Source organism: Pongo abelii, chromosome 8, assembly GCF_028885655.2.
Source record: "Pongo abelii isolate AG06213 chromosome 8, NHGRI_mPonAbe1-v2.0_pri, whole genome shotgun sequence".
NCBI classification, from domain to species: domain Eukaryota; kingdom Metazoa; phylum Chordata; class Mammalia; order Primates; family Hominidae; genus Pongo; species Pongo abelii.
Genome location: NC_071993.2, coordinates 107476359 through 107491467, shown reverse-complemented (window position 1 = coordinate 107491467; position 15109 = coordinate 107476359). Strand labels below are relative to the sequence as shown.

The 15109-nt window shown below is 46.1% G+C and overlaps 1 protein-coding gene across 2 annotated transcripts in view; it reads right to left on the bottom strand.

Moving 5' to 3' along the window:
- Positions 1-567: 567 nt before the first annotated feature.
- HIF1AN (hypoxia inducible factor 1 subunit alpha inhibitor) overlaps positions 568-15109 on the bottom strand; it is a 19217-nt gene continuing 4675 nt past the window's right edge. For both annotated transcript variants that reach the window (XM_009245709.4, XM_002821069.6), the window contains exons 3-8: positions 13682-13830; positions 9385-9530; positions 8430-8536; positions 7900-7963; positions 7232-7342; positions 568-6387 (exon numbers count right to left, since the gene is read on the bottom strand). In XM_009245709.4, the coding sequence (XP_009243984.1) occupies positions 6343-6387; positions 7232-7342; positions 7900-7963; positions 8430-8536; positions 9385-9530; positions 13682-13830 (622 nt within the window). In that variant the 3' untranslated portion in view covers positions 568-6342. The remainder of the gene's footprint in view (positions 6388-7231; positions 7343-7899; positions 7964-8429; positions 8537-9384; positions 9531-13681; positions 13831-15109) is intronic.

Below are 15109 nucleotides of genomic sequence, written 5' to 3'. Positions count from 1 at the left end.
TCAAAAAAAATTATTAAGAGATGGGGTCTCACTATGCTGCCCAGGTTGGTTCGAACTCCTGGGCTCAAGTGATCCTCCTGCCTCAGCCTCCCGAAGTGCTGGGACTACAGGCGTGAGCCACCACACCTGGCCAACACTTATATAATTTAAATACATGGAAAGGCATGGACTAAAATTGAATCAAGAGGGGCCTGATTTGACTGCTATTGCATTTCATGGTGTGAGGAGACAACAGCTTCTCCATGTGTAATAAAGACGCATTCGGCTCCACAGCTTCTCACACAGTGCAAGGGGAGCTCAGACCTGAAACCTTCTCACCCAAGGCCCTGGGCTGGTAGTACAGCAGTAAAGTCTGGCTGCCCAGGCAGAAGAGGCACAAGACACTTCCTGTTTCTCTTCCTCTAGGGTGAGTTTAGGTACTAGACTCTTTTCTGTCTACCCTCAACTCAATATGGTTTATCTGAGGTGTTTCTCGTTTTTCCCTATGCTTTCTTAAGAGAAAGAACCACTGGAAATCTGTTTAGAGATCATTGAAACCAAGTTTCTGAAAAAATCACATAATAAATATAACCACCACCAACACAGCCATTTATTAAGTGCTTGCCAGGCACTGTGCTAAAGCTTTACAAACATTGTTTCAGTTACTCCAACAACCCTGAGGTAGATATTTTCAACATGCCTCCCTCCACCCATGTTATTATAGTTGAGGAAACTGAGGCTCAGAGAGGTTAAGTAAATCAACCAAGGTCAAACCCAGCTGGTTAGTAGTGAAGCTAGAAATTCAACTATGTCTGACTCCAAAATCCATGCCTTTAAACACTATCCTAGATTGTTTACCACTGAAAGTTAAAGGACACATGCTCCTTCCCAAAATATGAGAATAGATTTTAAGTGTGAAAGCATAGGGGAGCCCATATGTAAATTCTTTAATCAGCTATGGGACTCAAACTCTTGGAGGAGTGAAGAGATAGTCTGGGTATAAGCTGACCACTAGGTCCTCTCATCTCTCCAGCTGCCAGGGCCTTTCTCATTAAGATCTCTACTCCTGACATCTGACTCCGCAATATACTGTTTCCCTTTCAGCAACCACTGGGATGCAGAGGTCAGGCACATTTGGTGATACAGAGCCAAAGACACCTGAGAGAAATTAGGAGACACTCAAAAAAGTCCATCACCCCTGAACTACTGGTCCCTAAGGCACACAGATGCATTTAGATGGAAACCCTCCGTGAAGGGGACATGTTCCATGTCATGTTTGATGCCCATCACCACCCTGCAAAGGGGATATTGGTATCTCCTTCTGACAGCTCAGTTCTTCCGCACCGGCTTCCCGGGCCTGACACCATTCTCAGAAAGTCTCCTCAGCAACCCCTGCACCTCTCCCCTCAACTGGCTCTCTACTACTCTGTAGGTGCCCACCCCTAACCCACCTCTGGAGGCCTCACTGACCACACGCCCCCAGGCCTCAAGACTTCTAGTTTCTGAGGTTTTGCCCAACAGAAATGCCCTCAAAGTGCTCAGCAAGGCTCCATTCATCCATGACCTATGAGGATTAAACCAAGATGGCTGAAGACAAGCAGAAGGGGCTACCACAGTGAGACAAGCTGAACCAGGATGTACAGAACTGACAATGGAAGGGCAAGAACACACAGCAGACACAAAACAAGAGGACTAGCCATGGGCAAAATAAACAGAGCTGTCAAAAATCAGAAAAGGGAAATGGCCCTAAGATGAACAGGGATGACCAGAGAGAGGGATCCTAAAGACAAGTCTATTCAACACTTGCAGCCATGGAGTTTCTGAGGGAAGGACAACTGTTTAGGAAAAAGGGTCTTGGTAAGGAGGCCGCTGGAGAGACCAGGCAGGGGACAGCTGAATAAGGGAAACTGCAGGCAGCTCTGGAGAGGGAGGCTGGAACATCCCTTTAGAGCCAGCAGTTTGAGAAGACAGAGAAGTATGCAGGGAGTGGAAGACAAGCAGCTGAAGGTCTCAAAGGAGAGTAAGACACCAGCTGAAAGGCCAGACTCTGGAGCCCTGAGCTACTTCTAGGCATACCTCATCATCTACCCCATCTGGGTGAAACTGGTCCCTGAGGGTCATTCCCTGCAGCCCCTGCTAAATTCTGTACCAGATTTTGAAGGGTGGAAGACCCAGAGGTAGGGAACCTACTGAGAGGCGAGACACAGCCCCATTTTTGGGAAGTTCCCATTCTGAAAGAGAGAACCACCAACCCACATTCCTTCATCCTTGAGGGATCCTCTCATCTAAGGCACTCACTGCATTCAAGTCACAAAACTGAGGAAAAATACTAGTGTAAGTTAATACTGTCCTTCAAGTTTGAAAGGACAGAAGAATATGAGAAGTAACACAGAGACATGGGAAGAGCCAAGGTGGGCTGCTCCACACCTTAAGACTCATCCTATTACTGAACCTCAGCACTGTTTACACATCTGGCCTCAGAGCCCCTCCACACAGCCACAGCTGCACTGATGTGGGGTTGTGGGGACATCAATGTTGCTAGGAAGCGTAGAGTAGCAAGGCCGTCTCAGGGGAGCCCAGAGGCTTACGAGGAGCCTGGGTAGAGCTTTGCTCTCTACTGGTTTCCTCCTCTCTCAACAGTCCCTAATCTTGTCCACACAGGGTGCGCGATATACATGTGTGGCCTCATAACCTCTGGTTGCTTCATGTAATTTCTTCCCCAACTAAGCAGAAGCTCCTGGGATTTGATAAGGACCAGATTTTCCTCACGCCCTACAGTGCTGGAATGTAACAAGTACTTGTCACAGGGGGGCTATCAGGGGTGTTGACTATTACAAAAACATTTTCCTCAAATGGCAAACACATGTCAAAACTTTTCCACTGTTATTGTTTGCCTTATAGCTTGTACTTGACACCCATCTATTTCTATCTTTGTTGGCTCATGCCCAAAGATGTCTGTTCCTATATCCATCTCAGGCTGGCGACTGGGTCCCTAGTCTTTGTTAAGAAATACAAGCTCTACCCACTTGTTGCAATACTGAAAGAGGATGTAGCCCAGGAGTCTCTGGGGGCAGAGGGAGGGAGTGTCTCCCCATACTGGGCTGGCCCACTGATAAGGATCCTTCCCCTGTCTCCTAACAGATTCAGATTAATGATCGCTCATTCCTAATTGTCAAATTTCTTTTCCTTCATCCTGTGTCTAATCACCAGTGACAGAAACCATTACGCAAATGAGAGCAGACGACTTCCCCCAACTGTTCACGTTGGTAAAAACCTTGTAATTTAGAGCTCTGATTTGTAGGGGAAGCTGGTCTCCCCCAGGCATCCTGGGCATCTGCTCAACTGATGCCCAGAACAGCCCCTCCTCCATCCCCAGAACTCCAACCCCCCAACAAATATTTGACTTTACAAAACACTAGTTTTCTCCATACCTGCTGGTGTGAATAGATGAGCCTGCAGCGTGGCTGACCTCTATACAGGCCCAAAGCCCCACCTTCACTTGCTGTATGTGTGTGTCCCACACTGCCAGCTAGGATGGAGATAAACAACTACAGCAGAAATGTTTCCTCTGTGGCAAGCAGAATTTGAGCCTAAACATCCCTCGAAAAGGTAATCGAAGGGGGAAAACCTCATCTTTTCCTTGGGGGGAAGCAGCAGCTGAATATGAACCAAGACCCTTAGTGCCATCCAGAACTACAGCTTCAGTTCTATAGATGCAAAAGCATGCTGGGAGGATTTATGGGTCCTATTCAAGGACACACAAGTAATGCAATTAGAGATAGAACTCAGTTCCCCCCACAGCTTCTTCTAGCACTAATTCATAATTTGGCTTCCCAGGCAGTTTTTCCAAGACGTTGTTAGCAGGAGCCCAGAAGAACTTTCACCCTGACCTGTATATTCTGCACCATCTTGGGCTGGGTCTGCCTTCAGATACACCCAGTGGGGTGATATCTTGAGGACAGAACCTGTGGTACAAGGAGGGAGGTAAGGAAGGAAAATCAACATAGTTTGGTGGAAAGGAAGGAGCAAGGGGTCTGCAGCCAAACAGTGCTAAGTTACAACTGATTGTCACTAATCACCTAATCTCTCTGAGCCCATTTATTCATCTGTAAGTGAGAATACCTACCTTGCAGGATAGTGAGGAACAAAGAGAAAAGCACTAGGCACATATTCGGTGTCTAAAAATCAGGGATCACTCTTGTGTTACCCAAGGATCAAGGCCAATCCTGTGAAGGTTCCAAGATTAGCCTTCTCCCTCCCACCCCTTGGCCACCTTAGTGAGACCTATGTCAGCACAGAACTCAGCAAGGACCAGCTGAGTGCACACCTCCTTGACACATCACCCACATCTTTGAGGGCTGAGCGAGAAATACAGCAGACCTGCTGAGAAGAATGAAAATAATCCACTATCTTTCCAAGTGTGGCTGTGGCCAAGTTTTTCCTCCGTTCCTGTGCTCCTCTTTCCCAAAAGAAGTGGAGGGATAGAGATGACTGCAATCACATTTCCCAGCATTGACTATATTTGAAAGAGCTACACTTGATAAGGTACCATGTCTTCATATCCACACTGCATCAGAGAACCCCAGAATGGGGTACTAAAAATAAACACCCCTCCCCAAAAAACACACTCAGGCATGCACACGCATCCACACGCATCCTCTCAGTTCATCAGTGCACTATAAACTGAGCTTTGGGGGTGAGAGCCAGAGCTCAGATGCTGGAAGTAAACCTTTGGCAAAAAAAAAGAAAAAAAAAGAAAAAAAGAAAAAGAAAAGAAAAGAAAACCAGAGACCTTCCAGCTCCTCTTCCATTCCAGAGAGGTGGCGATGAAGACAGGAGCAGAGGTGCGGAGACACAGGGCCACCACACTGCCCAATCCCAGGGGCCCCACTCCCACTGAATAGATGTGAATGATGGCCCTTCAAGTTGTGCAATCACAGCTGCCCACCTGTAAGCTGCAGCCCTGAGAGGGGTTCCCACGGGTAGCTCCTAACAGAAAAGGAAATTCGACTTCCATGCTCTACCAGTTGCCCTGACTATTGAGGGTGTCGTGGCACATTACAACAGGGTCTGGCAGAGGAGCTGGCTTTAAGAGGCAAGCCTATGTGTTTGCCCGTGCCCTGAGGTGGATCACAGGTAGTGAATGAGCTGCCTGGGCTTGACCCCATTTTATCTATTCAGCCAGGAAGCTCAGCAGGAGTAAAGGATATGGCCTGGGTAGGGAGCATCATAGGGCCTGGAGGCTCTAGCCAGTTAGGCTCGGGCAGGCTGCAGTGAGACCTGGCCAACATATGATGGCTAAAATCCAAGTGTAAAAGCTTAGGATAGGTCAGGCAGTACTTCCCGGGGGCTCACACTGTACTGTCCCACTGGAAAAGGTAAGCAGTGAAGAACCTTGGTAAGTAGGGAGGCTGGCCAGTGTGGATACACACACACACACACACACAAACACACACACAGAGGCTTGTACCCCTAAGTGTGGATACACACACACAGACACACACACACAAACACACAGAGGCTTGCACCCCTAGAACCTAGAGAAGCCACAGCTAGGAGAACTCCCTTGGTACCCAGCATAGGGGCAAGAGCTGGTGCTGAAAGAGAGAAACTGTATGTGTCTATAATTTGGAACTTATGCACAATCATTGGTTCTTATGTCCCAAGGTCCTTTTATGTATGGCTTGAGCTTGTAGGCCCAGTTAGAACCCTATCTAATCCTCTCTCACAGGAAGGCTATCTAGGCTCTCAAAGGCAAGCCTCCCCTCTCTTTCACCCCATTAGAGTCCCAGTAGCCATTCCCATACCACCTAGAGCTTGACTACGCAAAAACTGTCAGGAGGCAGACTGATCTAATGGTCAGACTAGCTCTGGCCCTGCAGCCCAGATGCAGTGGGGAGTCCAAGAGCATCTCATCTCTCTCTCAGGCTGAGGCACTGAGGTTGCAGGAGATAGGGCTGAGAGCCGGAAATGACAGCCTGACCCAGAAGGAACAGGGAACAGATACATACATGCGTGTGCATGCACACACACGCACACATTCCAAAGTTGACAGACTAACATACACACAGACATGATGACAACCAAAAGCTGGGACTCCACACACTGAATGCAGGACTTTAGGCGGGGGGCAGAGAGAGAAGGTGCTGGGGTACAAGAGGCAAGGGTATGAAGTCCCTCCAAATAGGAGTGGAGTGCCAACTGCCCTGTCTCGCCCCGAACACCTGCCTCCTGGGCCATGGCAAGAGTCCAGTCCATTAAGTGCAGCGTGCAATACTAGCGCTTGGAGTCTCCTGTCCTCATCAATGAAGCGGTGTGGACGGGATAGCAGTCACCTGGCAGGAGGCCTTGACCCCTGGCAGGCTAGTTGTATCGGCCCTTGATCATTGTGTTCAACAAGGGCCCCACCTGTAAAGAAACATGAGGAGCCAATCAGAACTGGCTGTTCCCTGGCCCTGGAATTGGACAGGGTGTATCTGGAGACATCAGATGTCTAGCCAAGGACAGAGACAATGTTTTCATATAATCTTGTGAATACTCTAATCACCTATCTTTCTGAAGGTCAACCCAGTATTCTGGGACATAGCCTTTTCCTCAGGGGTCCATCTTGTACTATTATTCTTCTCTCGCACAACATCCTGTCTCTCACCGTAATCTGCCCCAAACGGACAGACATGGTCAGAGAAGCTAATAATCCCCGAACACCCAAGAGTGTCTGCATGTTTCTCCAGAATGTTAACTGCCTCCATATCCTCCAAAAATGATCACCTGCAACTGGGGCTGATGCTATCTCCCAACACCACAGGTGTCTGTGGATGCTGAGGTTACCTGCAAGAGGCAAGCAAGAACCCTACAAATACAAACCTCCACCATTTACCCAATGGGCCACTGGCACACCTGCGTGGGAAGCAGGTCTCTCAACATTACCTACAGCAGCCCTGGCACAGCTGGGAAAGTGCAAGGAGATGTGTTAGTGCTCGCTTCCTGTTCCAGAAGAATCCCCTCAGGGGGTCCCCAGATGGCACACAAGCCGCATGGGGAACATTACTACTAGCATGGAACTAATTATAATTGATCTGCCAGTCAAGCCCAGCTATCACCAGAAAACAAGAATTTTTCTGAACATACCCATAACCTCTATGGAGAGAGAGGACACCAGATACTGAAACACAGAAGCTGTAAAGAATGTCGCTCCAATCCTGACTTTCCTTGATCAACCCACCCACTGAGCCACCTTGGGGCAGTCACATACCTCTTGTGGGTTCCCCAAGGCCTCTCCAAGCATCTTCTCAATGTTTCTCATTATGGCCACTTTCTGATGAGCTTTGAGAGGATATTCAATTCTCTTAGGGGTGGGAGCCCCCTACAAAGGAAGCAGTAGCTCAGGAAATGCCTTTAGCAGCAGGCGTCAGTGTCACTCTACTGTTCTTAGTACCATCCTCCCTTCTAAGAAACCCAATTCTTGCCGGCGTGGTGGCTCAGGCCTGTAATCCCAGCACTTTGGGAGGCCGAGGTGGGTGGATCACTTGAGGTCAGGAGTTTGAGACCAGCCTGGCCAACATGGTGAAACCCCATCTCTACTAAAAATACAAAAATTAGCCAGGCATGGTGGTGTGTGCCTATAATCCCAACTACTCGGGAGGCTGAGGCAGGAGAATCACTTGAACCCGGGAGGCAGAAGTTGCAGTGAGCCGAGATCACGCCACTGCACTCCAACCTGGGCAACAGAGCAAGACTCTGTCTCAAAAAATATATTTAAAAAAAAGAAACCCAATTCAATCCTGTCCCTTTCATCTCCCCAGACACCTGACAATCACTTCCCAGGATAGTCAACCATCCCATTCAAAATCATTTATTATACCTACCTCACCCAAGAGCCAGTTCCATCTGGAAAAAACAAAAAAAGCCAACCATATTCACCTTATACCAGAAGTTCACAGTGATGGTAATCCCCCCATTTAGTAATGACTCTATGTGATGCCACCTGCAAGAAAACAAACAGGCTCCTGTTTATTACTGATACTTTTGGCGGGGGTGGGGGGGGAGGTGCGGGGGGCGGCAGGGGTGGGCTGCAAAACTAGGTAGAGTCCAGTTATGGAAAATAGTGAAGACAGTATCTTTACACTCATTCTGTGAAAAAAACACACACTGGGGGGTTAGAGGTACTGGTGTTCAGTCTCTAAATACCAAAGAGCCAAGAACAGTTTTTCTAGGCTCAAGCCTCCGAAATCTCTTTGGACTTGAAGAACTGTCATCCTCTCCTAGAGACAGGGCTATCATTCCCCCCACTATCCCCCACAGGTTCAGTACGCTCACGTCTGGATATGCCAACCTTCCTATAGACCACATAAAACCAATCATGCCATAACTCAGAAGCGACACAGACAAGCCTTTCCAGGGAATGGAAAAGAAAGCTCCCAAGAAGCCCCCAGCCCTAGCCCCCTTCTCACCAGTACATTGGGATGTAAAGAACATCACCAGGGCCAACCACTGTTTCGTAACCAACCACATTTTGGAAATTAGGGAACCTCTCGTAGTCGGGATTGTCAAAGTCCACCTAAGAGGTTCAAGAGAAAGAAAAAAAATATCAGTCAATCACCAAATCTTCACCAGTAAAACTACTATGTGCCAGTTTGGCAGTAAAAACAAACAAAAACAAAAAAACAATGCCTTAAAAAAAGTCTTTAGAATTTATATCCAGCAGAAGATATAATGCACATTAAACTCTGAGAGAGAACAATATAAGACAGTCCACATTTGAATGTTAAGTGATAAAGAATCCTAGACTTCAGTGCTCCTGAGGTCAGACGACCTACTCCACAGCTGAGGATATGAGGAATTAGGAATTATCCTCCACCCAAACCTTCAGAAACTTTCTCCCAAAAACATATTCTAACCAGCAAAGACTCCCACATGAAGTAGCTATACAGCTTTCTGAAGAAAGGAAAGGATATCTTTGGCTGGCCACAATTAACCACATACCTCACTTAGATCCAGGAAATACATTAAACAACAAAGCTCAGTTTTATTCACCCTTCTCCTTATCAAAAAGAAATAGCATCCATGACAAAAGCAAACAATAATTAAATCCAATGGAGACATACACATTTTGTTCCATAAACTTATAAGCCAATCAAACAGAGTAACCAGAGTCCATCAGCATCAATGACAGGGTCTGTCCTGAGAATTAGCTCTGTGGGGCTAGTTATACTTACAAACATCTGGTGGCCACTCCAGGGAGCCTGGAATATGGAGCTACAATGAAATTATCCTCTTGGTGTGTTAAGGCAAGAACAGCCTGTAATCCGAGCCTGGCATATCACTACGGGGAAGGTGAAAGACATTCCAGCCTAGGCATTACTAAAATCTAGAGTTCTATACCCTTCTCAGACCACACAAGCTCACCTGGCTCTGTCTGTCACATGGATGATGAACAGGGTATGGGTAGAGGCACTCGAACTGATCCGGAGGGAATAAGATGCATCGTTTGTAACCTTTTATCTGAGCAAAAAAGTTCTGCTGCTCATCATAGTGAGCAGGTGTCACATTTCCTGTAAGAAGAAAGGCATTTTCTTATGCAGAGCAGTGGTTCTATTGCACAAGCTGGTATACAGGACCCAGTGCTAAAGAGAAACCCAGCCTGCCCTCCCAGCTAAGAGTTCCAAGTCAAAATTTAGGCAGAATCAGGGAAATTCCAATTACAACGCTCAGAAAATTAGGTGTTAAGCTTGTATGGTAATAACTCTAGCAAACATCACTGGTTAAGGGTCCACTATCACCTAAGTCAACTTCCCTAAATGAAGGCTGCTGCCCTTACTGGAAGCAAGAGCACATCAAAATGATCCTCAAAAATCAGGTAGGGTAATCAACCATGTATACCGTGTACTCTTCTTGACTACGGCAGGAATTCAAGGGAAGCAAGACAGAAATGACTGGTATCAACAACATATACATGAGGAGTCAACCAGTCATTCTAAGTTATATGATTATGTAGCTCTGTATTTACTTTGGTAAGCTCTGTGGAACTCAAAGATTCTCAACCTTTCCTCCCACTTCAATACACCTAACGGATGCAATACTTGTTTTTTTAAGAGATGGGGTTTCACCACGTTGCCCAGGCTGGTCTCCAACTTCTGGGCTCAAGTGACCTGTCCGCCTCAGCCTCCCAAAGTGTTAGGATTACAGGTGTGAGCCACCACATCTAGCCAAGACAACACTTCTTAAAGCAACATTGGGGCTCACTGGTGCAAGTGATTTTCATTGGAGGAAAGAATATCAGATGACTGAAGAGAGTGTTGTATAACTTAAATATAGCACATTATTTTAAATGCCACTTTGAATTAGTTGTGCCCTAGTGTATGTTCCATCTACTCCTTTATAACTAGGACCACGTCTGTTGTTTGGCCTTTGCACAGTCCATGAGTTGAACACACACTTTTGCAGGGCGTGGAATTTAGAAAATCTTCCCCAGCTCTGTCTGGGTATGCCAAGACAGATGCTTTCTTAAGTGATGAGAGTCCACGTGCATCCTCAAAGGAGACTTGCTCTCTCATCTCTACCTGAGGGATCCACTTCCATGCACCCTACCACAGGAAACGCAGGCAACAGAAAGACATTAAGAGTCAAGTAAACTGCCGGGTGCAGTGGCTCATGCCTGTAATGCCAGCACTTTGGGAGGCCGAGGCAGGCGGATCATGAGGTCAGGAGATCGAGACCATCCTGGCTAACACGGTGAAACCCCGTCTCTACTATAACTATAAAAAAATTAGCTGGGCGTGGTGGCAGGCGCCTATAGTCCCAGCTACTTGGGAGGCTAAGGCAGAAGAATGGTGTGAACCGGAAGGCAGAGCTTGCAGTGAGCTGAGATCACGCCATTGCACTCCACCCTGGGCGACAGAGCGAGACTCTGTCTCAAAAAAAAGAGTCAAGTAAACCAGAACTGGCTCTTTCTTGGCAGGTCAACCAAGAGTTGGTTTCAAAGGGGCAGGTAAGACCAGCCACAGTGGCTCACGTCTGTAATCCCAACACTTTAGGGGGCCAAGGTGAGAGGATCACTTAGGGTGCCAAGGTGAGAGGGGGCGAGGAGTTCGAGACCAGTCTGGGCAACATAGGGAGACCCCCATCTCTACAGAAAAATACTTTAAAAATTAGCCAAGCATGGTGGCTTACGCCTGTAGTCCTAGCTACTTGGAAGGCTGAGGTGGGAGGATCGTTTGAGACTGGGAGGTCAAGGCTGCAGTGAGCCCTGATCATGCCACTGCACTCCAGCATGGGTGACAGAGCGAGACACTGTCTCAATAAAAAACAAAAACAAAAACAAAAAAAGAGGCAGGTGGTATCAATTCACAAGCTACATGGCTGGAAATCTTTATTAGTACCAGCAGCAAAGGATCCAAATCTGAAGAATGGACAATCAAACGAGAAGAAACCAAGGAGCTAAGTGGTGAATGACAATAAATAACTTCTCTGCTTCCTTGTTCAACCCAGGTTATTCACCATTTACTAAGTACCTACCATGGGCCTGGCATTGAGCTACTGCGAGAAATAAAAATAAGAATGAGACAATGACCCTGCCTCATAAAAAGCTCTCATTCTCCTGAGTGGAGTTTAAGGGCCTCTCCTTTCATTCAAAAGAAAAAAAAAGAAAAAAACAAAACACATTCACGTATTTATTAGTGTATGCATAAATTTCTCTAGCAGAAAACACAAGCAACTAATAATATGCAGTGCCTCCAGGGAGGAAACTGGGAGGCTAAGAGAAAGGGGTGGTTATCACTACATACCTATTTACACCTTTTGAATTCGAACTCCATGAATGTATTATCTATTTAAAACATAAAGTTGAATTTGCCAGGCATGGTGGCTCATGCCTGTAATCCCAGCACTTTGGGAGGCCGAGGCAGGTGGATCACGAGGTCAGGAGATCAAGACCATCCTGGCTAACACGGTGAAACCCCATCTCTACTAAAAGTACAAAAAAAATTAGCCAGGTGTGGTGGCGGGCGCCTGTAGTCCCAGCTACTTGGGAGGCTGAGGTGGGAGAATGGCGTGAACCTGGGAGGCGGAGCTTGTAGTGAGCCGAGATCGCGCCACTGCACTCCAGCCTGGGCGACACAGCAAGACTCCATCTCAAAAAAATAAAAATAAAAATAAAAATAATAAAGTTGAATTTATACTAAAAAAATAAGTTTCCCCTCTTTTACAGGGATAAAAATTGTCTGAATACAGACAGATCTAGTAGAGAAAAGTGGTACAGTTATGTGCCACATGATGACATTTTAGTCAACAACAGACTGCATCTACGATAATGCTCCCGTAAGATTATAATGGAGCAGCCCTATACAGGTATACTGTTTTTTATCTTTTTTTTTTTTTTTTGGCAATAAAAAAATTCCCAAACTACCATTTTTTATCCTTTATATATTTTTTTCTTTTGTCACCTTTTTCCTGCAGTATTTGATACCGTACTTTTACTATACCTTTTCTATATTTAGGTATGTTTAGATACACAAATACTTACCATTGTGTTAGAATTGACTATAATATTCAGCACAGTAATATGCTAACACCGTGTAGTACATGGTTTGGTCAGAGGCTACACCATATAGCCTAGGCATATAGCAGGCTACACAATCTAGGTTTGTGTAACTATACTCTACGGTGTTTGCACAATGATGAAGTCACCTAACAACACATTTCTCAGAACGTATCCCTGACATTAAGCATCACATGTCTGTATTTCAGAGAGGTCCCTAATATCTCAGTATACACACTCACATAACAGCTGAGGAAGGGAAAAGGGAACTTTTTAGAATACACGAAACTAGCTTAAAGACTCGACATAAGCCGGGTGTGGTGGCACACGCCTGTAGTGCCAGCTACTCGGGAGCTGAAGCAGGAGAATCACTTGAACACAGGAGGCGGAGGTTGCAGTGAGCTGAGACCACACAACTGCACTCCAGCCTGGGCAACAGAGTGAGACTCCGTCTCAAAAAAAAAAAAAAAAAAAGACTCGACATACATTATTTCATTTAATCTTCACAACTATTTACAAGACATTACCATGTTTCATTTCTTTCCATTTTTCTTTTTTTAAGCGACAGGATCTCACTCTGTTGCCCAGGCTGCAGTGCAGTGGGCAATCATAGTTCACTGCAGCCTCAAACTTCTGGCCTCAAGCAATCCTCCTGCCTCGGCCTCCCAAAGTGCTGGAATTACAGGTATGAGCTACCATGCCTGGTCCTATTATATTTATTTTTCTTTTTTTTGAGACAGAGTCTTGCTCTGTCGCCAGGCTGGAATGCAGTGGCATGATCTTGGCTCACTGCAACCTCCACCGCCTGGGTTCAAGCAATTCCCCTCTCTCAGCCTCCCGAGTAGCTGGGACTACAGGCACGCACCACCATGCCCAGCTAATTTTTTTCTTTGTATTTTAGTAGAGACGGGGTTTCATGATGTTGGCCGGGATGGTCTCCATCTCCTGACCTCATCATCCAACCACCTTGGCCTCCCAAACTGCTAGGATTACACGCGTGAGCCACGGCGTCCAGCCCCTATTATGTTTCTTTTAGAGCTGAGTAGGCTGAGGCTTAAGAAAGTGAAGTGGCTTGTTCAAAGTCATGGAGCTAATAAGCGGTGGAGACAGGATTAGAAATCAGGTTCATATGACTCCAAGCCATGCTGCTTTTGAAAGATTTCTTACCTTCCATGCCAATGAGCAGCAGGTTAGAGGTAAGCTGCCCCCAGCCACGCTTTCCCTGTTGCTTATTAATCCAGTTCCAGTTAAAACCCAAGAAATCCATGACAATCTTCCTGCCCACAGTGTCATTGAGCGTTTGCTGCAGATACAACCTATGTTCCCCAAGAAGAAAATCCTATTAGTGCACGCACACACAGCCCCTGGCATGGCCTCTCCACATCTGAAAATCCAAGCCCAAATCCATACCAGCATCTCCCACAGAGAACAGATGTAGTCAGGCAACTTTTAGCCAACATGGATTCTCATACAACTGAATTCTTACTTATCCTTCATTGAGTTATGTTCAACACCAAACTTTTTAATTTACTGTTTTTGTTGTTGTTGTTTTGTTTAAAGAAACAAGGTCTCAATATGTTGTCCAGGTTGGTCTTAAACTCTTGGGATCAAGCAATCCTCCTGCTTCTGCCTCCCAAAGTGCTGGGATTACAGGTGTGAGACACTGCATCTGGCCCCCAAACTTTTTCTTTAAAGAAGTGATGCTTAACCTTTTTTGGGTCACAGAATGACTCCTTTAAGAATCCAAAAAGCAGGAGGGTGAGATGAAAAATAAATTAAAAAAAAAAAAAAAAAAAAAAAAAGAACCTGGAGAAGAAGTCCCAGCTACTCAGGAGGCTGAGGCAGGAGAATCACTTGAACCTGGGAGGCAGAGGTTGCAGTGAGCTGAGATCGTGCCACTGCACTCCAGCCTGGGTGACAAGAGCAAGACACCATCTCAAAAAATATAAATACATAAATAAATAAAAATTAAAGAATCCACGGAGGTTCCCCATAAAAATGCACATATACCCAGAACTTTCATACAATTTCAGACTCCTAGAAGCCTATCCATAGACCCTAGAATGATGAATCAGTCTTACTCCAGAGATTCGCAGAGCCTGAGACATCTCCTTTGGCCCTTGATGACCACTGTGGTAAATTGTATTACTGTTCACCAAGAGCTGGTTCCCTCAGTGTGGGAGTTTTCTTTCACATCCCCTTGAAGCCATGCTTGCTTATTTAACCTGCTCTGGCCAAGGAAATGTCCACAGAAGTGACTTGTGTTGTTTCCAACTGTAATTTAAGAACAAGTCACCACTACCACATCTCTTTCCCTCTGCCACAGCAACTCCAAAGTTCCAGATAGTAGCTGCTGGGGCAATCTGGGTGCCAGAGCGAGTAAGATGATACAAAGAACAATATGACATTACCCATGATCAACATGTAGTAAGTGAGAAATAAGCCTCTGTTGTTTCTAGCCCGAGCTCTGGCTTGAAGCCTAGTTTATCTTAACTGATTCAGCCACCTATCCTGTTGCAGCCTTCTACAGCTAAAGTGAGGAAGACAGCTCATTAGGTAAAGGCCTCAGGCTCCTAACATACCTGAGGAAGGTCA